The sequence below is a fragment of the Psittacula echo genome (assembly GCF_963264785.1).
Source record: "Psittacula echo genome assembly, chromosome: 4".
NCBI classification, from domain to species: Eukaryota; Metazoa; Chordata; class Aves; order Psittaciformes; family Psittacidae; genus Psittacula; species Psittacula echo.
The window spans coordinates 11735101-11761575 of record NC_137738.1 but is presented as its reverse complement, the minus strand read 5'-3'; the positions used below and the strand labels follow the sequence as shown (position 1 = coordinate 11761575).

Sequence of the window (26475 nt, the reverse complement as noted above, 5' to 3'; positions counted from 1 at the left end):
CGCACCGGGGACAGGACACGGAGCTGTTGGGGAGAATCCAGAGGAGGCCATGATGCTCCGAGGGCTGGAGGAGCTCTGCTGTGGAGACAGGCTGAGAGCTGGGAGGGTTCAGCCTGGAGAAGAGAAGGCTCCAGGGAGACCTTAAGAGCAGCTCCAGTGCCTAAAGGTGCTACAAGAAACCTGGAGAGGGGCTTCTGACAAAGGCCTGTAGGGACAGGACAAGGAGGAATGGGTTTGACCTGACAGAGGGGAGATTGGAATGAGCTCTTAGGCAGAAATTCTTCCCTGTGAGGGTGCTGAGGTGCTGGCCCAGGGTGCCCAGAGAAGCTGTGGCTGCCCCATCCCTGACCGTGTTCAAGGCCAAGTTGGACGGGGCTTGGAGCAACCTGGTCTAGTGGAAGGTGTCCCTGCCCGTGGCAGGGGGTTAGAACTAGATGAACTTTAAGGTCCTTTCCAACACAAATCATTCTGTGACTGTATCACACACAAACCTGCAGGGCATTCAGCCTTCCAATGTCACTGTATAACACAGCCTGCCTGGAAAGCCATGCTGGTGCAGGATGAACTGTGAGGTTAACCAGCATTTCAGAGCAGCTGCACCAACCCAACTGTTTAGCAGCTTGCTTGTGAAGTTCATCAGGAATAAATCCTTGAGCTCTAACACCCTCTCTCAATCCAAAACTTCCACACATCAACAAAATGACTTCTGAAGAGAGAGGCTGTAAGACTGCAAAACTAACTGAAGCATCAGATACAAACGGCTCATGTCAGAAACATCCAATACTACAGGAGTGAACTGATTTCTCAGCATTTGAAGCCCATTTTCTGCCAGTACTGCACTTCAAAACCTGATGAGCCAAACGGATGGTGTGACATCAGAACAGGAGAGAGAAGCTTTAATTTTTCAAGTGTCTCTACAAGACAATCTGAGAGCAGATCCTAAACACAACATTCTCCAGCATACAGTGGCAAATGTGAGATCTGAAGCACTGAACTCAACACTATAAAGCCTCTCAAACCATTGCTGTGGCAGCTGCGCCCATAAGGGGCCCTCACCACTGCACCAAAGGCTCCCAGTGCTGGGGAGAAGATACTGCTCTAGGATAAATGATTGCAGTGGTGGTGCTTTTAGTCTTTCGAAGTCTATTCCATTGGTTTTAAGATAGCAAAGGAACGAAAAACCACATCCTGTATTTCCCATTCAGCTTCAGATGATCACTCTGTATCCCACTCACCTTCAGCAGCCAGCCAGTGTACATTACTCTTTTTAATTCCTTAAGGATGTGATTCTCTTTTACCTCACTCAGATGCTTTTCCAGAGCAAAATAAGTAAATACCCTTATTTAAACTTCTTCTAAAAGAAATATTTACACATATTAAGAATTTACATCACGCCTGACATCCTACAGAAAAGCACAGTTATTTATACTGACCTCATCCATAGAAAAATGTTGGTTTTATTCAAAGAAACTTCAGCTTTTAAACCTAGATCGTAAGTTCAATATTTCTCATTTGACAGTTGTATCTGTGCTAACTGCAATTCACATTAAAGGTGATTCAATATAAAGCTAAGAAAGGATTGCTATTTTTCTTAAAATAGGTGATGACAGTGCCATAAAACCATTTTCCAGAAAACACAAAGGCTATTTCTGTCTATATACAGAGAGTTTGTTTTACCTGATGCATTAAGACGTGTTACAACCATTTGCAAAGCTGATCAAAAGACAGAGGTTTCACTCCCTTAATACTGAACATATTGAATGCATGAGTAACTCCCTATCTAGCGACTCACATTACTCAAACTTCACTGACAATAGAAACCAAAGCTATCCAGGGATGCCAAAGAATTACATGTGGCCATACAGAATTTCAATAGAATAAGAAAAAACAAAAAAACACATGGATAGAAAATTGAAAAAAATCACTTTTTTTTCCCTTTGGAGGGCTTTGCAAATAAGGCAGGATCGATCTGGTCTCTAGACAGACCTCGCACTGAAAACAGCCTTGCTGCTCTTTCCTTTAATGTGCCTCCACATTTCAGTCCTAAAGACATCAATCCCATCTTCAGTTTGTCTAAACCCAGAGCTTCCATTTCAGCAGCAGAGTTGAACACCATCAGGTCGATCGGTTCCACCTCCTGCAAAGAGAAAAACATCCCATCAGACTATTATTGTTATCTTCCTGATTGGTCTGGGGAAGAATTAGCACAGACAGAATGCTTCATTTTATAGAAGACCTTCAATTAGGATTGTCTCAACCTCCTAATTACTTACTATAGTTGAGCAATGTCTCAATGTGTATCATGCTGCATATTATTAGAGGTACTTACACTACCCAGGCAAAATATTACTGCATCACTGTAGTAACTGAAGCTAGCCAGCAATAAGTAACTGTAAGAGCTATAGAAGTACTCCCCAAAAACATGAATTAAACCAGCCCACCATCTCACCTAGCACTTCAGTATCTTACCCTTGGCTTCCACAGACATGGCAAAGCCAACAGCCCCTTCTGAGCCCAACACTGAATATAACCAATATACCCCAGCAAGAGCAGGAAGGAGGATGAACAGTTATTTCTAGTGCAGTTACACTGTAATTATAGAAATATATATAAACCCACCCTCTTTTTAGTAAGATTAATCAAAAAGCAAGTTCTGAACTTCAAATCTCATCCTGCCACAAGAAAATGGATTAAAATTACATCTTAAAAGGCAATTAGTATATTTGCAGAGTAATCGAGGGTTAAAGGGACCTCTACAAATTGTCTAGTCCAAGCCTAGGGCCTTGTTCACAAAAGAACATGGACAAAGACTGGATAATTCAAATGCTGGGAAACACGAAGCACAAACACTCTAAAAAGGTCACAAAAATCCATGCCTATTTCACTAGATACTTAAAAGCGTGTATTAGTTTTACAGTACGTATCATGATGGAGTTATCAAAGAGACCTCAGACAACGTAATGCCAGCAGTGGGAATAGGACCACTCCATTATGCACTCAGCAAAAACAATTAGCCCTAGCAGAATTAGAACCTTTGTCCTGCTAAGCATACAAAGAGAGACTGGTTGCTTCATTATTCTCATCCTACTTGAAAAAAAATATCCATCCAGGGCTATTATAAAAGTATTTCCACCTGCAATAGCAATCTGCCACAGCATTGGTGGAGTTTCCTGTTCTAGGAATAGAGTCTCACAAATACTGAGCAAAAGGTAAACAGTGAAGAATGGTAAACATCCTGTTTAAAATTTGCCAGCTCTAATAGGTACAGTAGATGACAAAGTTCTAATTTATCTCATTACATCCTTGGTTGTTTTCCCATTTAACTGTATTAAGCTTCCACTTTTCAGAAATCAGCCGTTGGCAGTGGTAGCTGATGGTAGGCTTGAATCCAAGCAACTCCTTAGCCCGAAAAATGAAGCCACATTTTGTTTTACTGCTAGAATAAGTCTAGATTCACTGCCCCTAAAAACGTTTAATAGTAATATCATGTAAGGAGCAACAAAGTACAAGTATGGACATCTTTTACTACCAAATATTAGTTGGGCTTTCATCAGTTCAGTGGGAAAAGCCACAGTCTCTCTTGGCTGGAAGACTGATCCAAAGCCTCTTCAGCAAAAGAATCCCAGCCATCCTCCTGTCAGAGAAAGATGTTCCTGTTCCAGAGAAGGAACTTTATGGTCAGCCCTTCTCCTGACGTGCCTGAGGGCTGTGACACCAACCCAGATTGCCAGCGCAAATACTGGTATGGCAACACTACAGACCTGCTTCCAACACAGATATAGTAGATGATCCATTTTAACACCCCTCTTCTACCACCCTCTGTCGCCATCATTTACACTAATCCTGTCTCTTTAGTGAAGGAGCTGCTGCTTCCAGACCTTCAATGGTCAACAAAGAACTGAAGCTGGCACAAGACCACCATGGTTCTCTATGAACTAGACTCAAGTCTTTTTATACTAAAAACTAAGAAAGATTGATCAGCCAATTGGTTTAGGGGATGTCTACTTAGAACAACTTCTAATTTAAACACTGAGGTCAACTACAAACATTAAAGTCAAATTATGTTATAAATAAGATTAGCCAAATTGGACAGTGTTTGGTAACGTGCAGAAAGTATTTATAAGAGCTTTTCATTCTACAGAAGGGTTTTACGTTCCTTTTTCCCACCCATGAAGAATTTTGGATCCAGAGTGTAACTATTTATGTAAAAGAAGAAAAACCAAAAACAAAACTAAAACACCGGCAAGAGAAACATGGATCTCAGGAAAGACAATACTAGACAACCAAGGGCAACTGCATCTTAGTAGAAACTCTAGACTATTAAAATCTTAATCTTATAACATTCTTTCTTGACCCATCCTACTTAGCATCTCTCAAGACAATGCTACCATCCTACAATTCAACTTTCTCTATGGAGACGCTGTCAATGAAAAACGTTCTTTGGCTGCAGTTTCCATTAACTTGCTACATTCCCTTGTCCTAAGCTGTAGGATGCATCTTCAGTTAAGATGGTTTTCCTTTAAACTTTGGGATTTTTTTGTGCTCTGAAGCAAACTTTGGGGATTCCATTAACTTCTTAGGGAAACTATGGTCACTCAAGCACACGCATCTAATGCACTGAAGTCATAGATACAAATCCCCTCCCCTTTTATGTCATCCACAAAGGGCAAAGTGATTGAATAAAAGCAGCCGAAGAAAAATACATGACACATTTTGTACTGCTTCATACTTACTGTGCTCTGTAACTGGTTTGTTTCCTGTGCCTTCGGAGAAACACTTTCTTGCTCCTCTTCCTTTGGAGCTTGGGCTACTTCATTCTTTTCTTGGGCCTCTTCCTTCAGGGGCTTTGCCATTGTACTATTTCCTTCAGCTGGAATTTCAGGTTGCCCACTTGTGCTTGTCTCTCCTTGCAGATCTCTTCCACTACATTCTGGCTGCTCCAGAGGCTTCTCAGTTGCACCGGTAGCTGGACTATCCTCTGCCAGCTCCACAGAGCTGCTTGAACATGCACTTGAATTTCCAGCATTTTCATTACATCTGCTGCCTGATGGAAAACTTGCATCAGATGCATGAGGAGAATCATCTTGACTGTCATCCTCGGAGTCCAAACTGTCACAGTCATCCAGTCCTTCCAACCCCAGCCTGGCACAAACAGTATGTTACACATTAATGTTCATCTATTTTAACCTTTTCCTTTAAAACAAAATAATTATTTTTATTGTCACATTTCTCTTCCCAAACCTCGCTTCAGAGAGATCTTGTGAACTACTCTAGTTAGGATAGTTTAGTAAATGGAAGAGCTGTTAATACTGAACAGGACCCAAGATACCCCAAAAACCAGGTATTTTTTTACAGCATTCCCAATACAGAAATATGTGCTACCTATTGCTACTTGAAACACTGGAATCACTAAGACTTCTCTTGCATGTTACATTAGGTGAAAGATGCCAGGAATAAAAAAAATAAATTTTTTTTCAGTTCATTGTAAATTTAATTCATTAATGAAAAAAGGACAATGGAAAGGAGCAGAATATAACCGTATTAGAAGGGTTTAGTTCAAATAAAGTTTGCCTGCTCCAGCTGGGACAGAACTGTATGAACACAGAAACGTTTACTTTGAGTTCTCCAATTTAATCAATTCAATTTCCCTATTCCTGTTGAAGTCTACATCTAAGACATTGCTCATTTGTATGTACCTAACCTTTCATCCTGTTCAAGGCTTAATATTGGAGTATGAAAACAAGGCATAATGCTTACCAAAAACACTTTCTTTTTCGAGGTTTGGTTCCATTCTTTGCAGATTCACCTGGACGCTTCCGAATGCCGCTGCTCTCTGGTGACACCATTTTGCTTGAAGAGGCCTGCAATCCTTCAAAACAGAATTAAAAGTCTACTTCATCAGTACACAATTCATATCTTACGAATTCTACTTTCCATTTCAGATGCAATTTAAAACACTAACTGAAAATAACTGCTATTGATGCACATGTGAAGCACTCAAAGATTCAAGACTCAGTAGCAGCAAAAGCTTTTCTACATGGCTATACTAAGGCAAAGAGTGAATTCAACTTGGAGTCCTCAGCTGAACTCTCAGGTTCTACATCCCATTCAGCCTCAAGTTTCACTATCAAGCTGCCAGCAAGGGAACAATCCATGGATAAATAAAGTAACTACAAAGAACAGTAAAAGAAATAAGGTATTTTCTAGTTGGATTCTATTTCTAGTTCTTACATAAGACCCATTTATATTTTACCATGTCACTAAAAATGACTGCAGGATTCTTATACCTGAACTAGCAATACTTACAGAATTTTGCTTAAAAGCAAATAATAAATAGTGAGATAACACCATAGCACAGCAAGACAAAGCATCACTTGTATGTGTGTTATGCTGTTCAATAAGAGAACCAGCAGACAAAAGGGAAAAAAATCAAGTCCAACAAATTTTACTGGAATTGAAAATTTCATTCAATTGAAAGAGTTACTGTCAGAATTAGGGTTTATTTTCCATTTTCATACTGGAGTGAGGCTGTAGGGACTTTTACTTTGCTTTAATTTTTGAGGAGAGGAAGTGAGGTTAAACTATAATACCTTTAAGGACTGAATCTTCCAGTCTCTCAGCCATTTCATGACACTGCTGCTGGTAGTCTGGGTTGGTGAAAAAGTGCTTTGGCTCGGCAAGTTTCCGCTGCAGTCTTTCCAAGCGCCTCTGCTCCTTCTCTGCTTCCCGTTCTGCTTGCTGCTTTACCCATTCAGCCATCCTGCAGATGACAGAACCATGAAAATGAGTGTTTCCAGCATTTAATGTAGTGTCAGTTTGTTGCTTGGCAATTACTGAATGCTTCTACCACCTGCTAGGATGGGAAACAATGGGAAAAGACAACTAACAGCACCCAGGGGAGTTACTGAAGAAATATATAGAGATTCTGCCACAGAGAAGAGACTGAAGTTTATTTTGGAAGCTAGAAACAGCAGTAAGGTCACATATTCCCAATACCACAGTCTGCAGCTTCCGAGAGAACTGTGAGAATTCCAGATGAGAATCTCAGAGGTGCACATCAGCCTCTCAGAAGCAGGCTACAGTACAGCCACTCCTACTCTGCACTAATATAATTATAGTCAAAGAATCCTGTTGGCTTCCAGGCCATTTATGCTTAAGATCTCACTTTTGCTCTTCTGTATTATTCAAAATAAAACGTCATTTCTAAAACAGGCTCTCATTTAAGCTCCTGTTAAGTGAGCTACATGGCCAGTTTATTTTATAGTTCTAGCCCCTAAGAAAATGCCTTACGCTTTCTCATGGTTGACATCTCGAAGTCTCCTTCCACTGAGATCTCGACAAGCCTCTCTGTTTGTTGTCTTCTCAATCTGAGCACCAAGTGCTCGCAGCATAGACCCAAACCCTAAGAGACATCAGGAATTAGCTAAGCAGAAAGAAATGGAGATGAGCTATTACACAACAAAAGAGTTAATTATGGATAAAGAACACAGTGAATTCAACACCCTTCTCTCCCTCAATGCAACTGAAATAAAGGGTAGGTTGAAAGTTGCAACATGTCAGAGACCTGTCATTGGGTGAAATGCTGAAAGACTAAGTGGAAGGAAAAGTTACCCAGCATTTACCACTCATCTCAGTTTTGTACTCCTGGTATCGCAAAAGATGGACCCCAGATTTATTAGAACCTGTGCAGCACTTCTAACATGAAAGCCTATTTCTGGACACACACACCCCACCCCCCCCCCAGCAAAATGTTTTGAAACCTTTTTTGTCTCAAGATAACATTTTGCCAGGATATACCTCCCCCTTAAGCCCCTTCAGACTCCACCAAACTTACACCCTTACACCACCTTTTGAAAATCTAAAAAAAGATAAAATAACTTTTTTAGAAGACAGCCTTAACCACTTCATCAAGGTGATCATGATGTACAATATTATGTTGGAAAGCCTCCAAAATAGATTTATATACACTCCTCAGCCACTAATTACTCATAGGCAGCTGATTTCTCTCACTTGATCCCACCTTATGTTGTCTTCAGCTGGAGAAAGACACTTGTTTAACTACCTCAAAGAAACACACTGTGGATCAATACTAATATAATCCAGCCAGCAATTTGGAAGTGCCAAGCACTGTTTTTTAACAAAAAGATGAAGAAATCTATACTTTTTAGTGCCCCACAAGTACTTTTAACGAGTATTACAGTCACCAATCCAAACAGCCTACTGTATCAGGAGGCAGAAAAAGCTTTGTGTTCAGCTAATAAAGCTAACGCCTGTCATTAGTGAGGAGAATTTTTGTAGCTCATGAAACATACTATTGAATTTTACATTCTGAAGAATGTGGACCTAGCTGCTACACCTAGCCAGCTGTGTTCCCAAAAATCAACTAAGGTCACAGATGATAATAAAATACTCAGTTCACTTCTAAGCCTGCATAATCTGTACTCTGCTGAGATCATACAACAAGTCCAAATAGTTCTGACCTGGTTTTGTTTGCCTGGTTTTATCAGGCTTTTAAGTTACAAAGTGAAAACAAAAGGAACCTTTTAGAAAGCAAACAAAATTGTTAAAGAACAATTTCAAACTGACCCCAGTGGCACATCAGTAACACAAGAGTGAATCACAGAATGCACATCCTATGTTGCATTCTGTCGTCTGTTATCCCAGGATAACTGAAGCTGAGGGACAACAGGTGAGGAAGAAGCATCTTGTATTATGAACCTCTACCATTATGCACCAGTTTTAGGGCACTTAACAAAACCACACCACCTCCTAAGCTATAGCAACAACATTTATTTCCAGTTCTATCCAAAACTGAAGGCAGCAAAGTAAGCTGAGCTGCAGTCTGATGCAAGGCTGCACAGGTATTCAGCACAGTGCAACAGCTGGAGAATTCTGAGAACTGGATTCAAAAAATAAACATGACTCCAATTACACTCAAATACTTTGCTAAACTTGCTTCACCCATCATATTCCATTGTGGGGAATGCCCACATTGCCAGCGGCTGTATTGCTTTATACGATTGATGTACATCCTCCGTAACACGGTTTAAATATTTTATCAATATAAGGAGCCTAGCTTAGATTGAATTCTTTAGTTCTTAGGCTACAGAGTGCTTGGAATTTATATGGGGCTTTTTTTCCAAATAAGAGAAGACAATTAGGTCATATACTCAAATCACAGACTATTCATACCTAAGAATACTTGTCCTACGTGACCACAAATAAAACTTAGGAGCCTAAGAAGCCAGGTACTTTCAAGCACAATTTCAACTCTGAAGTCACTCTAATGCACTTTACAGATGTCTACTAATAGAACTAAGCTCACCAGGGATGCAAACAAGAGCTATGCCAGCTACTCAATTCTCAGCTTTGCATGCAGACTTTGGTTTCAGCTCAGAGACATTATCACATTCATCCACATTGCAAGAGATCTAATATATCAGGACTGCTGCTATCAGCATAGACTACAGTATAAGAAGTTTTCCAACCTTAGAATCTAATAGATAACAAGCAGTTAAGCAACGAACCTCCTTTGCCACCACAAAGCCTTGGTTCCAGACTATAAATGGCTCCATTTTGCAACACATCCTCATCACTCGCCAGCCGTCCATTACATTTCACATACAAGCTTTCTTCAGGAATGTTCTAAAAAATAACAAAATTGAGTCACATTATGGCTGAAATCAAACATTCTTACAAAGAAATTCATTAAGGAGTAATGTTTGTTTCCTTCCTTCCTACAAGGACCGAGGGGAAGGAAAAATCAGATGATCTTAAAAGCATAAATATCCTCTATGGTGCTTGTTTTCATTCCTGTTTACTGAAGAATTAAGCACAGTCTAAATCAGCTGATTGTAGACATGAACGGGGAACCCTTCGCTACAAGAGAGACATTGGGGTGCTGGAGCAGGTTCAGAGAAGGGCAACAGAGCTGATGAAAGACCTGGAGCACCAGTCTCACAAGCAAAGGCTGAGGGACCTGGGGGGGTTTAGTCTGGAGAAGAAAAGGCTCAGGGGTGACCTTATCACTCTCTACAACTACCTGAGAGTGGAGTGAGGTGGGGGCTGGTCTCTGCTCCCAAGGAACAAGTGACAGGACAAGAGGAAACAGCCTCAGGCTGCACCAGGGGAGGTTTTTAGACTGGATATTGGGAACAATTCCTTCCTCAAAGGGTGCTCAGGCATTGGAACAGGCTGCCCAGGCAGTGGTGGAGTCACTGTCCCTGGAAGTGTTCACAAACTGTGCAGACGAGGCCCTCAGTGACATGGGTTAGTGGTGGCCTTGACGGTGCTGGGGAACAGTTGGATGGGCTTGAAGGTCTTCTACAAGCTTGCTGGTCTATGATTCTAAAAGCTGTGCTTTGGGAAAACGTACACTAAGTGTTCAAACACTCTGTATTAAAAACAAACAAATCCCACATTTTCTGAACTGCAAAGAACTTAAGATTGATATATTTTATACACATATACTATCGATATAAGCGACCACAGCACTGTTACAGCAAACCCTCCCGCTCTGCTGAGAGACAGCCACCAGAAGCAGCGTACCCACCGCACTGCGAACCGTCACCGCCGCCAGCCAAATCTCACAGTGCCCGGTGGCGAGCAGCCGGTGACCGAGGCCTCTCACCACCCTCCCCTCCCCATTCCCACCCCCACCATCGAGGCCTGAGGGAACGCCGCTCCCCCCTCACTCACTCACCAGCTCCCGAGCGCGGTGGCGGAGAAGGCTGCGCACCGAGCAGTCTCCGCCGGGTGGGGGCAGCGGCCACAGCCGCGCCCGCGAAGCCAACGGATCCCGCACCAGCGCCGCCATTGCTGCCGCGTCTCCGCCGCGTCTGCGCTCAGTGACGCAGGCCCATACCGGTAGGAGGGGCTAAGGCGGGAACGCTGAGGTAAATGCTCGGCTCTGGCCTCGCGTTCCTGAGGCTCGGTGGGCCAGTAAGGTACCGGCCTCTTTTCTCTGGTGCTTTAACCGGGCTGCTTAATGGCCCTGAGCTGAATTGAGAGTTGTAAAGATTTCTGTGGGGTTTTGGTGTGTTTTCGTTGGTTTTTGGTGGTGCTTTTGTTTGGTTGGTTTTTTAAGTGCTGGAGGCTCACACTGCACGTAAGGCAAGCTGTATTTCTGCTATTTCTAGGTCAGTCTGACGTTTCAGTCCTTTTAGGGACCCCATTTATCATTTTTACACCAGCTTTTTTTTTTTTTTTTTAATTCTTGTTCTTACGTTTTAAACTTTGGAATCAGTCTGATGTTTCAGTCCTTTTAGAGTTTCAATTTATCATTTTTTAGACACATACAGTTAAATGAGAATCCAGGTTTATTTATCAGGCATTCTTTGGGAATTGAAATGCTGGTGCAACTTTTGCCTAGGATCCCACAGGATAACTCTGATTATACCATAGTCTTACACATGGTGTCCTGGTATCTTAGGAAATGGCCCTGAGCACTGTTTGTCCACAGTGTGATGCTCAGAGAAATGTCCCTGTCACCCAGCATGATGTAAGAAGCCATCCCAGGAAGCAGTTTCCTTTTCTCCATGAGAGAGCCTCATTGTTCTAATTCAGACAGCCATGTGCAGCCTACCAGGGTGTAAAGGCTTTTTACAGCCTGTAATGTTCACTCTGCAAATGTGTAACAGTGAGCAAAATGGACCGTGGCTCAATGGAAATACTCATGCAGCTGGGAAGGGGCAGTACTGCTATTGCAAAGCATTGCAGGTGTAAGAAATGCGATGGAAATGTGCAGCTCTTAATTGTCCCATCACATATGGTACAAATTTCATGTAAGGACTTGCTGGATGATGGACTCTGGCTTCTTTGTCCTGCATATTCCTATGTGCATTTTAGCATATGGGTGGGGAGAGGCCCCAGATGCTGATATTTGGGGCAGATTTGGTTACACAGTCACAGATGTTTGTAAATGAGGGTGAAAGTTGAGTTGGAGCAGGAGGCAACACTCAGCTCTTCACAATATGCAGGGACTACCAAGTAAGCAGGAGCCTGGAGATTTGGTTAGAAGAAAATGCATGCCTCTACCTCTCTAGGAAAGGACACACACCGAGGTGTGAGATGGCAATCCAGGTAGTGTCATTATTGTGTTCTTATGGTGGCTTCAAGTCTCCTCCATGTCTTCAACATAACCATCCTGCTAGAGGATATTTGAAGGTAGATCGCTCTTGTGGAGACTGTTGCAAGCACTAGTGAAGACCTAGGTGGGCTGCCCTGCCATCTGCAACTTGATCTAATTGAAGATGTCTCTGCTCATTGCAGGGGGTTGGACTGGATGAGCTTTGAAGGTCCCTTCCAACCCAAACTATTCTGTGATTCTGCAGTGTGATGCACCTCTCACCTTATTTCCAAATAATGACATTACCTTCAGTGCCTGTTTCTTTAGTAGCAGCTTGGGCAAGGATTATCACTTCTGACATAATCTACCCACTTCAGCTCTGTCCTTACCCAAGAGAGGGTCCCCTGGCCAGGAGGGCACCTAGCACCCTGAAAATCCCCTGTTCGCAAGTAAGATTGTGCCGAAGCCTGCAGCTAAACTCAGGTGTTAAGAATCAGCACTGCTTTAAAAGAATGGGGATTGTGTGTGAGCTGCTTGGCTGTTCAGAAAGTCCCACCCTTTTTGCTTGCAGAGAGCCCTGCTGCTTGGCAAGGCCTGTGTGAGCACGGATAGGTAGCTCTGGTGCCTGGTCATCTTAAGTCAATGTGGTAAAAAAAAGAGGATGATGGGAAACAAAGAGGTGGGGAAGTGATTTGACTTGGAAGTGGGGACCTCGCCTGCAAACATAAACAAATTAGTAACAATTTAATTAAGGGGATTTCCCCAAGGGTTTGTTTTGGCCAACTCACAAATCAAACTTGGTTCACCCTTTCTTGCACTGTGTTCATTTTAGCTAAAATATTTTCATAAAGCAGTCTGACCCACTCCGGACAATCCCTTACTGTCTTTACTTTCTATAACAACTTAGTATTTCTGAATTATGTGTCATGCTGCCACAGTGTGACTATTCAAACCTGATGCCTATGTAGCCTGGAAAAGCTGTGGTTATTTTGTGCTGCATCGGGCCCAAATTCAGTTAGTGTTGTATTTTAAATCACGTGGTGCTGCTTGTTTCATTTATAGATCACGTGCCATATCTGTGGAATGCCACCTAATGTTAAATTCCATTAGATCCGGAGTATTTTTATTCATATGCAGTATCTGATTGAAATGTAACTGGCAATATATGAGGTATGCATATGTACCTATGCAGATGAATAAGTATTTTCTTACATCTGTGGGATTTCAGTTGCATTCCAGAGGCATGATTCATTTCCTCCTCTGAAGCTCCTGCTATTGGCTGTGAGGGTGTGGAACTTGCAAGTACTGGCCAAATAGGTGGAGTTGTTCGGGAAGGAGTTGGGCCACAGGATTGTCCAGTGGATGTGCTGAATGGGTGTTAATTCACTGGTCATTTGATCCACATCCTTTCTGAAGGTTTTGAACTATTTTATGTGTGGTGATGAATTCCTAGCTCTAATGAGCACCAGCTGAATTAGAAATTCCCAGTGAGGAGTACCTTAGCTAACACAGCTTAGTCGAAGGGAAAAGAGGACCAAAATAGAGAGCCTAATGCACCCTGGGAGATGTGTGTCAATGACAGCTGCCTGTCATTCATAACTCTGACACCTGGATTCTGCCTGCAGGTACATGCTAGAGCTGTGATACACCTGTGAGCATAAGAGCTGACAGCAGTGGAGTCCTACTGACATAAATCAGGCCTTTTGTAGATCATGCATTGCCACTTTACAGGTATTTTTGGGCTACTAATGCCATACTCCCTCCGTTTCTGGGTGGCTCTATCTAGGTGACCTGCGCAGATCCTTATGTGTAGTCAAGCTACAAGCAAGTGACATCTAATAGGCAGTGGAGTAGTTTTCTTCCAGCTTGTTCCTACAGCAGTGCTGAGCATATAGTCTCCATTCTCATGATTTATTCAATGCCGTTTAGCTGGTGCCATGTTAATGTCAGTAGGCAAGCGTTCCTGTATCTCTTGTTCTTGATTACACTTCTATTCCTAGAACCCATCAAAAGTGCATTGCCTTGCTCCTCAGAAAAAAATTAAGTCAAAAAGGCTCTTGTTATAATTTCCCATCTGAAATGTATTTTATTAGGAATGTTATTCTCCTGATAAAACAATTCTGAACCTCTAATTCTGTAGTGGTGTTTTAGACTTAGTTAATAAATCGTGCTTGCCACTTTTCATTTAGAAAGGTTTACAGACATAATTAATTAAACCTGACAGTATCCTTCTGGGATAAGTAAGTACTCTGACTTTTAAATAGTGACACTCAGGCAAACTGGTTATATTACTTTCTTAAGTCAGTGGAAGGACCAAGATTAGAATTTAGAATTCCCTACTATCTTGACATAATTTAAGAGATGAGACTACCCATCCTTTTCTTATTTCATTCTGATACCCATGCTTGTGATCCCTGAGTTACTTGGTGTGCTTATGGTATGCAGTGTGGTAGATGAGACTATTTCCTGCTTAAAATCTACATAAAACACAATTTTTTCAATACCTTTATCTAGAACCAGCAGATGTGAAACTGTCATAATGCAGCTATTCATTCATTCACACTTACTGTTTCCTCCAGTATATTCTGTTTTAATAGTAGTAGCAGTGCTTTGTAGTGCTTAATAACTGTGGTCAAGACCAAGATCACATTATGCAAGACTCTGCTGAAAGATCTGTGAGTTACTTACTGGCCCTTGACTTCTAATCTGCACATGAAAGATGCCTGTGGGAGTGAAGAATACAAAACCAGTTGTTCACAAGGTACCCAGATTAACAAAAGATGGGTCAAAAGTTGCTCTGATAAGAATTCAATGATTCTCACTTCTGAAAATGTTCCTAGACACAGGTGAGAGAAAGGATGAAAGATCCCACTTAAAATATGAAACAGATGTCTGTTCCTTTTACCATAGTCTTAAGTGTACACACACTAACCAAGGTAAATTTTGTCCACTGAGGTCACTTCAAGAATTTGAAAACATTTCTTTTAGGAGTGAGTTTCCCGTCTGCCAGTCAATTGGTCACGTACTATCCTATGCATGGAGACTGGCTCATCCGGATCTATTTTCATATACATTTTAATGGTATCCCAAAGCACAAGTTCCAGATAATATATCTGCAAGACTTCAATAGGTTACACGCTTTCATATTATATTTGCATGGGTGATCAGGACAGGATGAAAAGAAACCTTTGTATGCGTGTTCTTAGGACAATAATGAAGATGCTATATGATATGAGGGAACATTTTTTACTTCAGATACCATGACATCATACTGTGTGACAAAAATGTAATTAACCATAATGAATCTAAGTTGATATTTGCAAGTGCAGCTTCCTGCCAAATGTCAATAGGCATCTGCTTCAGTTTCTGTGTCATCAGCACAATGGGTACAGACAGTGTGTTAAGATACCTGATACTGGGTTGAGAGCAAGGGGGGGAGAGATACAAATGTTGTGTTACTTCTATTACCCTTGTATTAATACAATAGCTACTGTTAAATATACTTATTGTCTCTAAGTGGATGCCCAGATCTCAATCTCCTAACAAGTCTGTGGTGAATAACTGTATTTAACTCTTCTTATAGCCCACAGTTGGTAATAGTGCAGATACTTAGATGTAATCAAGATTTAAAGATAGCTGTAAAACTGGTTTTACCCTCACATTAGTCTCTTTGTTGTGCTCAATGTCTTTGGCTCCATCCTATGCAAGGGTGTTTAAACTGTGAGTCCTTTCAAGAAGGAACTCTGCAGTATGTATGTAATGAACCTGAGAAACCAAGGTCCCTTTTTGTTTGGTCATTAGCATCAGCAGCACAGTCAGACTTGTTTGTCTTGCTAAAAAAGAAGTTTAAATTTGGCAGCAATAATTTGAAATGAATTGGCTGATTAGACACCCAGGTAATATTGTAGAAACTTTTACTTCAGATTCCAGGATTTCCTTAACCTTGTGTTTCCTCTGATTTGCTAGCCTTAATGCTTAGATTTGGTCTGTTCTGATTAATTGTAACTGAATCCAGCTGGAGAGCAGTGAATGCGTGGCTTGTAGCGTACAGGATATTTTATAGGAAAACAATACCAAAATAGGTCTTTGCTGCTTTACTTTTGCTCTCCCTGTAATGAAACTAACTGCTTTTAATTATAGCTTTCAGAGACACTGTGCTAAATTACTTAATCTCTGTGTAAGGACTGGGTCCCAGTTTCCTAATTGTCATCTGAATGTTTGGCAACTTCGCGAAAATCCCAGTCTAAGAGTGAATGTATGGTACCAGATGTGCATTATGTACATGGGAGATCTCTATTATCTGTCAGACCCCTTTGCCTTGAAGTTTTTAAGAAACAGGAGAGTGAATATTGCATATACTTGCAACGTGAGCTTTTCATCCCATTGTGATGCTGTTTGCAGTAATTTGAAGTTCCTAGACCAAAGCAAGTCGTCTTAAACTTAAGAAGCTCTTCTTCAGATGAGCTGAAAGAGAAAAGAGTCAGGTATCCTTATTTGTTTTTCAACTGAGATGAAAGTTGATTTGGAAATGTTCATTGCTAAAACTTAAGCTGCATTTCCAGTAGTTGGGAGGAGCTCCCAAATTACATTACCCCACCCACATCTGCTTGCTTTCGGTTTACCTGGGGAGATTCTACAAAGAAACTGAAGGAGAAAGGGAGGCCAAAAGGGAGAGCACACAGGGCAGGTCTAAAAAGACAGAAATGTAAAGCAGAGTACCTCAAGCAGGTAAACCTTCAGTTTGGGTTATACTCAGTGAGGTAACATGTGGTTAGCAGTCTGTGGTGAGTTGTTGGTGTTCATAAATCCTTTTTAAAGCAGATCATGCCACTGATCATTCAGCCCTTGATAAAGTATGAGTCAGATGCTCAGCTAGTGTGAATTTTCAAAGCTTCATTGGTTTGAAGGAGAAATGTCTTAAGGATCCAGCCTGTAGTGTAGAGAGGCCTCATTCTTTGGGTGCTGAGTTTGACGTAACTTCCTTTTGACTGGCTCGTTATAGCCCCACTTACGTTCAGACAACATTCTTGTAATATTTATCTCCTTGTGTGGGGAATGTTCTGCTAGCTTAAAGAGCAACTACAAATGAATAATAATGGATGCAGGTTTTGATTTGTTTCCCTTTAAGAGAAATAATACAAATATTTTTTAGGGAAAATGCTTGGGGTTTGTTTTGTGTTTTATACAGTAAGTTTAAGTTGGAGAATACTGACATTATAACACTGCAGACACGTGGCCTCTTGTTGGCTCGATACTAGAATGGTTTACAATTTTGTTTAGACAACATCTTTTCACAACCATGTAATTGAAATTAAATTGTTCATATGGTGTTTAAGGAATGTCACTGGTGTATTTCGGACTCCCCTCCAGTGTTTCTTCTAATCCTTTCCAAAATAGAGGTAACTATGTGTCATCTATGAGGAATCTGTAATACAGCCTACTATGCCCCTAGAGGATCTTTCTTAAGTCATATGTATGAGAGGCCTGGAAAAATCATGTCCTCACATGGTTATATTTGAATATTAGCAACATGACAATGATACAGCTGTGCATTTGTTCCTTTGTGTGCCTGTCTGACTTGGACTGTGGCCTAGAAGTGATGTCGGTGTCAGAATATGTCATTGCTTGTTTCTCAAAGCAGGGCTACAAAGAAGTCTTGCCAGTGTGTGAAAGTCACAGTTGGAAAATCTTGTAGATGTTGGTTGTTTTTTTTCCTCCCTGTTGTTCTTTTATAGCGGAAGTTACAGGAACAGTTTGTCTGGAGAAGCCTTCATGCCACTGGAACTGTCTTACATCTGTAGGTACTGGGCATGGCACTGGAGTGTGTTCACTGCATGGTTTGTGCAAGCAGCCCTTTACCTGTAAAGGCTCCACAAGTGATTTTGTGGCTCTCATAACCAAGAATCTTAAATATTGTAGATGTGGCATGCCCAATCTTCCAGGCCCTCTGAGTCACATACCAAAATCCAGACAGCCAGCTTGTTCCTCAGTGACCCAAGGGAGAAGGGTGCTGTGTGCTTTTTTGCAGGTGGGAAGTGACAGTGGCACCTAGGAATGTTAGTTATCCATTGTGGGTCAGGGCTAGGCTGAAGGGTGTAACTTCAAGATGTAATGAAGTGTGTAATGTCAACTTCAGTAACACCTGATAAATTACTCCTTCTCACAGTAGGGATTTATCCTACATAAGCTCAGCTCCTCCATTGGATGTGGGACAGAGTGCCAGCGTGGGACCTCTGCTTGAAATCTTTGTAGCCCGCGGGAAACAGGCTGGAAACCTTCTTGTAGCTCTTTGTTGCTGAGGTTTCAAGTGGTGCTGCTTTTCTGCCTCTGTCTTGAGATGCATACTCTGCAGTCTGTGTTAAACCCAGCTGATGTTCTCCACTTCCGTTGCCTGGATTGTGGCTTGTATTTTAACACCACTTGTACACTTCGAGTAGCAGTGCCAGGACTCAGCATGCAAAAATCACAGGGAGTCCCCACACAACATAAGATTTGCCAGAATCATGCAATGTTAGCACATGCTAAATTTGTGCATTCTCACTTACCTTCTGCTGCTTGTTTGTTTTCATAGGTTTTGAGCTGTTAGGGGATCACGCTTGTCTCTGCAAGCACAACTGCCTGACACTTTCTTCAGCATTCAAATCCAAAGACAAGATTTTGATGTTATAACCCATCTGCAGGGATTTGGAGCTTTTACTTCTTCTGGTACACCAAGAATCATAGAATGCTTTGGGTTGGAGAGGACCTTAAGATCATCCAGTTCCAACCCCCCTGCCATGGGCAGGGACACCTCCAATCACTGAACTCCTTTAAAGCTGGGCCCCATGAAAGCAGCTTTGCAGTGCCCATGAAGAGAGCAAGGTTTGGCAGGCAGCATTTGATCAGCATGAACTGCCTATTGTCACATAATTCTTTTGCACCCTTGCTTCCAGCAATCTTCTCTGTCACAAGAGATGTGTGGTTACAGCATGTTCAGGAGCCATCAACTTTGAGCTGGGGCTCTAGCACTGTCTTTATGGTGTGAAAGCACATATTTGGGCATTTTTAAAGGATTTTTTTTAAAATAGCCTCTGATTTGGGGTGTCCACATATGGGGACATAGTCAAGGTCATACTAGGCCTAATTTTCAGAAGTAGTGAATACCTGTGAATCCTTTTATTTTCATCTGGTACTGTAGATACCTAATTTGCCCTGACTACAGGGCAAATTAGGTATTTAGAGCTTAAATATGAATTGTGTTACATAAGTTTCTAAGCACTATGGAACTAATGAGCAGCACTACTATTAAGCACTGTTCTTAATAGCAACTGCAGTTTTCATATTGAGATACCTTATGAGATGTGAATTTGAGAAGAAGAGGAGGAGAAAGGAAGAAAAATGTTCTAAAAATGTGGTAGAGTCCACAGAGTGTGTGACTTACAAAGGATTCTGGGGAAAATAAGAAGCTTTCATTTATTTAAACAAATGAGCAAAAAACCCCCAAACAAACAGAAAACCCCACAAACCCCAAAACTCTGTAGTCTCGGAAGACTGAAAATAATTAATGTTCTTTGCTGTCACTTTAAGATACACTGTCTGCCACTTCATCTTCTCTTTCCCTTTTCTACTCTCAGGAGACTAGTTCTCCAGAAAGTGGGGTTTGAGAATTGGGAGTGCTTGTTAAGAAAGATAGGATATGGCAGAACACTTCACAGCTGTGTTAGGGTCAGACTGCAGAATAGTAATTTCATTTCTGAGACCCTTCCTCAGCTGGCGTTCACAAATGAGGCTCCATGCCATTTCAAGACAATCTTACTCCTGTGCTTTTACAAGGAAGAAGCAGATCTAATTTTAAAAGTAACCAGTCTACGGAAGATTGTTCCAAATAAATTACAATGCTGAGCATCATACTTGATATTTCGTTCTGCTGTTCCCTGTTGAAGCCTGGGTACTGTGGTCTCTGCTGTTTGCATTGTACTGAAGTATAGCTGAGTTTCACTCTGATTGCTGCCCCCAGGGCCCTCATGAAGAAGAGATTTGTATCTCATGAGATTACTCCACTGAGCAAAGAAATGAAATAAATAATATTACTCTTAGTTCTGTCAAGTATAGTGGCTCATAGAGCCTTTCAGGGCAGTGTCAGCATGGGCTAGATACTGCCTCAGTGCATAAAAAGACATCCTTTACAAGAACAACACTGCAAAATGAGGCCAATGTGAACCTAATGGGTGGTGGAAAACAGGGAGCCTTTTTTTTTTTCCCCTTCCCTAATGCAAGCCTGCAGGGGGTTATTTTCTAGTGTGTTCGAGTCTTGGGGCAAATCAAGGTCTGAAATTCCTCTACAACAGAAGCTCCCTGTAAATCACTGTAGTAGTAGGGATCTTATTTGGGAACCAATTAGAGCTTGTGCTGGTTGTTTCTCCTTGGCAGCTTTAATGAATGTATTGACACAGAAGTACTGCAAATAAAAGATTTTACAGTAGTCTCCATTAGGATGAAGCCCATGGCCTCTAAAGTTCCTTCCACAGTACAACACAATGCCTCAAAAAGACAGAAAAGGTTGTTATGATAACTTAGTCATGTGTGAAGAACCAGGAGAGCTAAACTGAGTTGAATAATTCTATCGTACTGTAACTTTAGGAAGATATATTCCTCAGAACAATTGTTCTTCCCCATACTGCATAAGATCTTGCAAAAGCCCACTTGAAATGTGTCTGTCAAAGCAAACTAACTTAAGCAGGTATGGTAAATTTCAAAATCTTGTCTTATTGTTAGCGAGAATAAACTCCCTTTTCTTTTTACTTGCCCACCAGTCCTTTCACCCAATGCCTTAGACATATTGTTATAATTAAATTTCACAGCATATCTCCAAAATACATTATGACATTTGATCATATTTTATCTAAAAGTCACAGCTATTCCTTGTCGTCTCGTATAATTCCTTGTCTTTGGCAAGGCTGTACAATAACCTTACAATTATCTGTTGTACCCTATTCCCTATCTCCTGCTAGGACTCAGGTTCTGTTTCAGTTAACCCTGTAGTGCACTCCAAACTAAGAGTGTCTGTGTAAGAAAAAAAGTGTAACACTGTCCTGAGACCTGGAAGAAGAAAAGGCATAAGCTTAAAGAAGTCAGTAAGAAGCTGAAGCTCTCCTGATAAGCAGAGGTCTGTAATTCTGTAAATGCGTAGTGCTGTTTTCATTGTCATTTTCCTTTATCACCCCCATACATTAAAACAAATGAGAATATAATTATTCCATAATAAGTAAAATGAAAACACAGTATCATACAGAATAAAGCTGTTTAAAAAGCCACCTCTATTTCTACTCAGGATTTTTCTAGTGTCAGTGTAATAGGAGTACTGGTTTTTTGTGTAATATTTCAAGTCCTGTTTCCACCTTAAGAAAATGAGCTGTTGAGTGCAAGCTCTTCACAGCTGATAAGAAAAATGGAGACTGGTTACAGCTACGATGCGTCTTATGGACCTGAAACTGTTCTTAGCTGTGTATCAGGCAGTTAAAGATATTTTTAACTTCCAGTCTTTAAAAGGTGACGGACTCTTTTTTTTTTTTTAATATAAAAATTATATTAAAATACTAAGCATATTTAAAAGGCTATCATGAATAAACAAGCAAACAAGACAGGAATAGGAGTGGAGCTTTGAGATGTTATGCTAGGGTGTTCTTACGTGTTTTCTGGGTAGCACTCCTTCCACCAGAAGAAACTCACTAGCCCATGGAAAAGAAACAATTAGGACTGGTTTAATGTAATGTTATTTACTCTCTCATATTCTGCAGGACCTCATTAGAAGGATGAGAGATGAGTTCCAGCTATGCATGTATGTTAATAATAGGCAGTACAAACAAGATTATATTATGAGAATCCTGGATGATACATAGGGAATTAGAGACAAGAGTCTCTATATAAAAGCAGGCATGCACTCAGTGAAAGTAAGCGCTTGTAAGTCTTTGCAGAAGAGGAACCCCAAAGGTAGAGGCTGGGTCAAACTCCTTAAGCTTCCTAAAAATTAGTGGTAATCCAAACAGTGAAGTGAAATCCAGGAGTCCTCTGAGCTATTGTAGGCTTATTTTCACTCTCTTAGAACTTTGTCCTTGAAATTCCTTTTGGAAGAAACTTAAACCAAAACAGATTTACTGCACTGGGGTTGTGAGACAGTAGAAAAATGCAGATTGTCTCTAAAATAGATTGTTCTGAATCCCCTGCACACGTGATGCTCAAAGTGTGATCAGAAGGACCTTTGAAGGACTGGTAATTGTGCATTTTAAAATAGCTGCTTCTTTTAAGCCTTCCTGAAGAACCCAGGAATTCCAAGATGTTTTTCATGTGGCACAAGTAGTCTTTCCTTATTATTTAAACAGAGGGATTTTCCTTAGAGACCAATCTTCAGGGAGACACTTTAGCACGTGTGTACATTTAAGAGAATTTATCTCCCATTGAAGTCCATGGAGCTTGAGAGGTGCCTAAAAGTAAACGGGGGTTTAAGAGTTTTCTTCAAACAGCAGGGCCATGATGTCTAATATGTGTGAAGTCTTTTAGAGAACTGTAAAAGGTATGTTTTCATACATTATGAAAAGACCAAATGAAAATAGATGAAAAAGAGGAATAAGCTGTGTCCACTACTATTAAACAACTTCTTATCAGTATTTCCAGTAGGTCCCAGTCTTTAAAGATAAGTGCACCATTCAGCTGCTAGTTTGGGATGGTGTATTTTTTGCCTATATATTGGCAGTAGAAATCAAATGATAGAAGTGTGCAGTGTGTGGTGTCATGGTTCAGTCCAGCATATCAAACCACTGTACATCACACCAGATGCTATTACAATGCTGTAATTTCTGTGGGATACAAATCAATGACAGAAAACTTCAAAACAAAGAATAATAGAAAACTATTTACACAGAGACAAAATCACTGAGGTTTTCAATGACTGGTACTTTCCTTCCTAAGCGCCAGTGATTCCTACCCCTAGTAACTGCCTCGTAAAAACACTGGAACTAGTGTATTTTCATCTTGTATGTAGATGATTATTTAGGAATACATTTAAATCTGTACCAAAATGTACTGGTCATACAAAGTTAAGGTTACAAATGTCTTCATTCTCCCAAAATACATCTTAAAAGGAAGAGAGCTGACAAACTTGCCAGCATTTTGTACTGACATTTTACTTTAATTTCCAGGAGACATTTTAACTGCGTAGCAGCCACAGCCAGAAACTGGGTGGCAGGCTCGCCAGGACTGGAGAGAGGATAAAGCAACACTGGGCTGGACTTGCAAGGATGGAGTTGGAACTGGCTAGGAAAGGCAGTCCAGCCTGGGAGCTGCAGAAGGAAACACAGCAGGTATGGGACTGGGACTGGCTGACAAACTAGGGGAAGGTGGGAATGGTTTGGCATGAAAATCAAGAGGATGCAAGCCAGGGATAGGAACATGAAGAAAGGGGAGAAAGATGAAACAGCTAAGCAAATATATTGAATCAAGGAGGGTGAACAGGGAACTTGAAATCACAAAAATGGCCACAGGCTGGGAGCTGAGCTAGGGAATTGGAGTGAGGGTGTAGAGCTTGAGGGCAAAGAGTGGCAGGGGTTTGATGTGTGAGAAGAGAGATGGATCTGAAGGAGAACAAGGAAGGGAGAATTTTGTCTGAGAGGAGATATGTGAAAGCAGGAGTCAAGGAGTGTTGTAGATAAATAAAGCTAGTCTTTTACACTCATTCACCAAAATGTCTGAGTAGCTTTTTGCATAAAATAAGTAATACCCCCAACTACCCCTGGGTAATAGGGGAGGACCTTTCTCTGAGTTGTAACTAGACTGAGTCTTTTGGTCTTCTAGTTTGTGCCTTGGGGTGGGAGTGGGGGGATTGGAAAGAAACATTTCTTCTTTGGTCAGAGTCAACTTGGAGTTTGGTGATAAACATTCATTATCTCTTGTGGCGGAAAGCCTTTCTGTTTCTTAAAGATATCTGCAGTGTTGCTTAGAACCAGCCATACTCCAGACTCACTTGTTCTCTGGTAGGATAGCCTCAGAGCAGGCCCACTTCATCTGCTCTGCCATGTTTTATTCTGGGGCTTGTAACCTGTGCTGCTGTTGCAGAGGGAGAAGCTGCTGTAGTTGCTTGTAGATTTTCACCCAGCCTGTGACAGAATCATAGAATCAACAGAATGGTTTGGGTTGGAAAGGACCTTAAGATCATCTAGTTCCAACCCTCTGCCATGGGCAGTGACACCACACACTAAACCATGTTCCTGGGGCTGATCCCTTAGCTCTTTGACCAGCAGGTTCAGTGCCACACACTCATTAAGCTGATCAGGAACTATTTGGAGGACTTCCATCTTGAAGCCTTAGCTCCAACGAAAATGTATTATTTTTATTTTCAGCTTGGTAACAGTGAATTGAACTAATCCAACCTGATGTGAGGGAGGCCTGCCTTCCTCTGCCCAGAGATGCCTGGGCAAGATGAGCTTTTCCCAACAACATGAAGGTGATAGGCAGTAGTTTGGAAAATGTGTACTACTTGGACAGCCCCAATGAGTATGAGCTGTGGAACTCTGCCTCTTTTTGCTGCATGAGAGCTGTGAACTTTCTGTGCAAGGTGCTAAAAACATCTCTGACAACCTCTGATGTGGATGTACCTCTTTTCTATCCAGTCTTATTTGAGCGTTATTTGGCTCCAACCCGGACCAGCTGTTTTCCATCCTAATCTTCTTTCCCGCGGCAATCTGGACATGTTCACAGCAGTAGTGTTATGTGGGGTGAGGGTGAAGCACTGCAGTTGTCCTTGCTGTGTTATTGCCAGTTAAACCAGTGGAATCTCATTAGGCTAGATTGCTTCGTAGCAGCTTATAGATGCTAAAGGCTGGAAGATCGCTGTGGTCCGCAGAGATAAAGGCCTTCGGAGAGGGGGAGGAAAGGCTTATCAGCGCTGCCGGTTACAGAGGAACGTCTGGGGCCATGTTGGTGTGGGGCCAGCTCTTTCTGCAGCATCCCGTGGGCACGCAAACAGCGCTGGCTTGCGGCTGAAAGTGCTGCCCCGGGCTCGGGCCTCTCCCTGTAGCCCTGGAAAAGCGTGTTTATAAAGGCGTTAATCAGCGAGGATGAAACGAGGGGGCGAAAGTTGATAACGTTGGAAGTTTTTCTTTAGGGGGTCGTTTCGGGGCCGGCGGTTGGCAGGCAGCACGCCTTGGCCCTGCCTCCTCAGCGGCCGAAGGGTGCCAGAACCGCTAGCGGCGGGGCAGGCAGCCGCGGAGGACTCACGGGGAGCTGGAGAGTCCCACTCAACCCTCGCTTCCTTAGCTGCGGGGAAACGGCCCGAGCGGGCACCCCGGGACAGCCCCGCGCCCCGCCCCGACGCCACGTCACGGGATTCCAGCGCACTTCCGCCAATGGTGGCGCCGTGCCTCTGAGCCGGCCGTGTTCCTGTGCCGCTGCCCGCCGCAGCCCCGGGGCGGTGATGGGCGCAGAGAGGAGCTCCCCGGTGGTCACCTCACAGGGTCCCCCCTGGGGAACCGGCTGCGGAGCGCTCCCGAGCGTGGCCGGGGTTGAAGGTAGAAGAGGGGCAGGCCGTGAGATGCTGACGTCCGGGCGGCTGCTGGCAGCCATGAAGTAGCGCTGTCGGCTATCGACTTGTCCAGCTGGTCAAGGTGGGATGAGCGTGTTATGGTGGGAACCGGTGCCAGCCTCAGCGCCTGCATTTTGGAGTTCTCATACTTGGTTGTATGAGCTCTCCCGCTGTCCAGAGAGGTACCCATTCTCTTGAAAAATGCTATCGGTAGATGGAACTACTCCACTAATTCTTCTGTAAGCAGAGCAAAAATCCTTTGTAGTTTTTTTTTTTTCCCGACAGCTATCTCTCATAAACTCACTGCCAGGTCAGAGGTGTGTGTCTGCATAGTGCAGCCTGTTGTATCCATCCGAGCACCGCAGGAGCTGACATCGATTTCAGCAGGGTGTCCAGCCCACAGCAACAACGCCCCTTTTCCTCAACTGGTTTGGTTAGCCCCGAGCAAATTGCTTTGCTCACATAGCTGAACTACGTCTGCTGCTGGAGGTAGCTTGGATGTTTCTGCACAGAACTGTGTTACATCATCATCCCTAATAAATACTTTGCAAATCAAATGTGGCTCCTCCTTATACCTAAATGACAGACAAGATGGTGGCACCAGTTTCCCTGAGTACAGAATTTGGCTCTATAGTTGAAATGTAGCTAAGGAAATAATAGAATCATAGAAAAGTTTGGGTTGAAAGGAACCCTAAAGCTCCTCTAGTTCCAACCCACCTTCCAAACAACACCTTCCAGTAGACCAGGTTGCTCCAAGCCCCATCCAACCTGGCCTTGAACACTACCAAGGATGGGGAAGCCACAGCTTCTCTGGGCAACCTGTGCCAGGGCCTCACCACACTCACAGGGAAGAATT

The 26475-nt window shown here is 42.3% G+C and overlaps 2 protein-coding genes across 2 annotated transcripts; one reads left to right on the top strand and one right to left on the bottom strand.

The window, feature by feature from the left end:
• Positions 1 to 1419: 1419 nt before the first annotated feature.
• SDE2 (SDE2 telomere maintenance homolog) lies at positions 1420 to 10859 on the bottom strand. The gene is made up of 7 exons (XM_080616474.1): positions 10703 to 10859; positions 9528 to 9645; positions 7291 to 7402; positions 6591 to 6760; positions 5758 to 5869; positions 4734 to 5142; positions 1420 to 2137 (listed from the first exon to the last, which is right to left on the bottom strand). The coding sequence occupies exons 1-7, from the start codon at positions 10814 to 10816 to the stop codon at positions 1922 to 1924; spliced, it is 1251 nt and encodes a 416-aa protein (XP_080472600.1). The 5' UTR covers positions 10817 to 10859; the 3' UTR covers positions 1420 to 1921.
• On the top strand, positions 10857 to 25667 carry LOC308220465 (uncharacterized protein; the record flags this gene model as incomplete). The annotated part of the gene is made up of 3 exons (XM_080616475.1): positions 10857 to 10895; positions 23242 to 23403; positions 25203 to 25667. The coding sequence occupies exons 2-3, from the start codon at positions 23341 to 23343 to the stop codon at positions 25665 to 25667; spliced, it is 528 nt and encodes a 175-aa protein (XP_080472601.1). The 5' UTR covers positions 10857 to 10895; positions 23242 to 23340.
• Between the last annotated feature and the right edge of the window lie 808 nt (positions 25668 to 26475).

Coding starts and splice junctions, on each gene's coding strand:
- SDE2 (XM_080616474.1), bottom strand. CDS start 10,816: ATGGCGGCGCTGGTGCGGGATCCGTTGGCTTCGCGGGCGCGGCTGTGG. Junction 7,403..9,527: donor GCTTTGTGGTGGCAAAGGAG/GTTCGTTGCTTA, acceptor GATGTCTCTTAG/GGTTTGGGTCTATGCTGCGA. Junction 6,761..7,290: donor GATGTCAACCATGAGAAAGC/GTAAGGCATTTT, acceptor TGTCATCTGCAG/GATGGCTGAATGGGTAAAGC.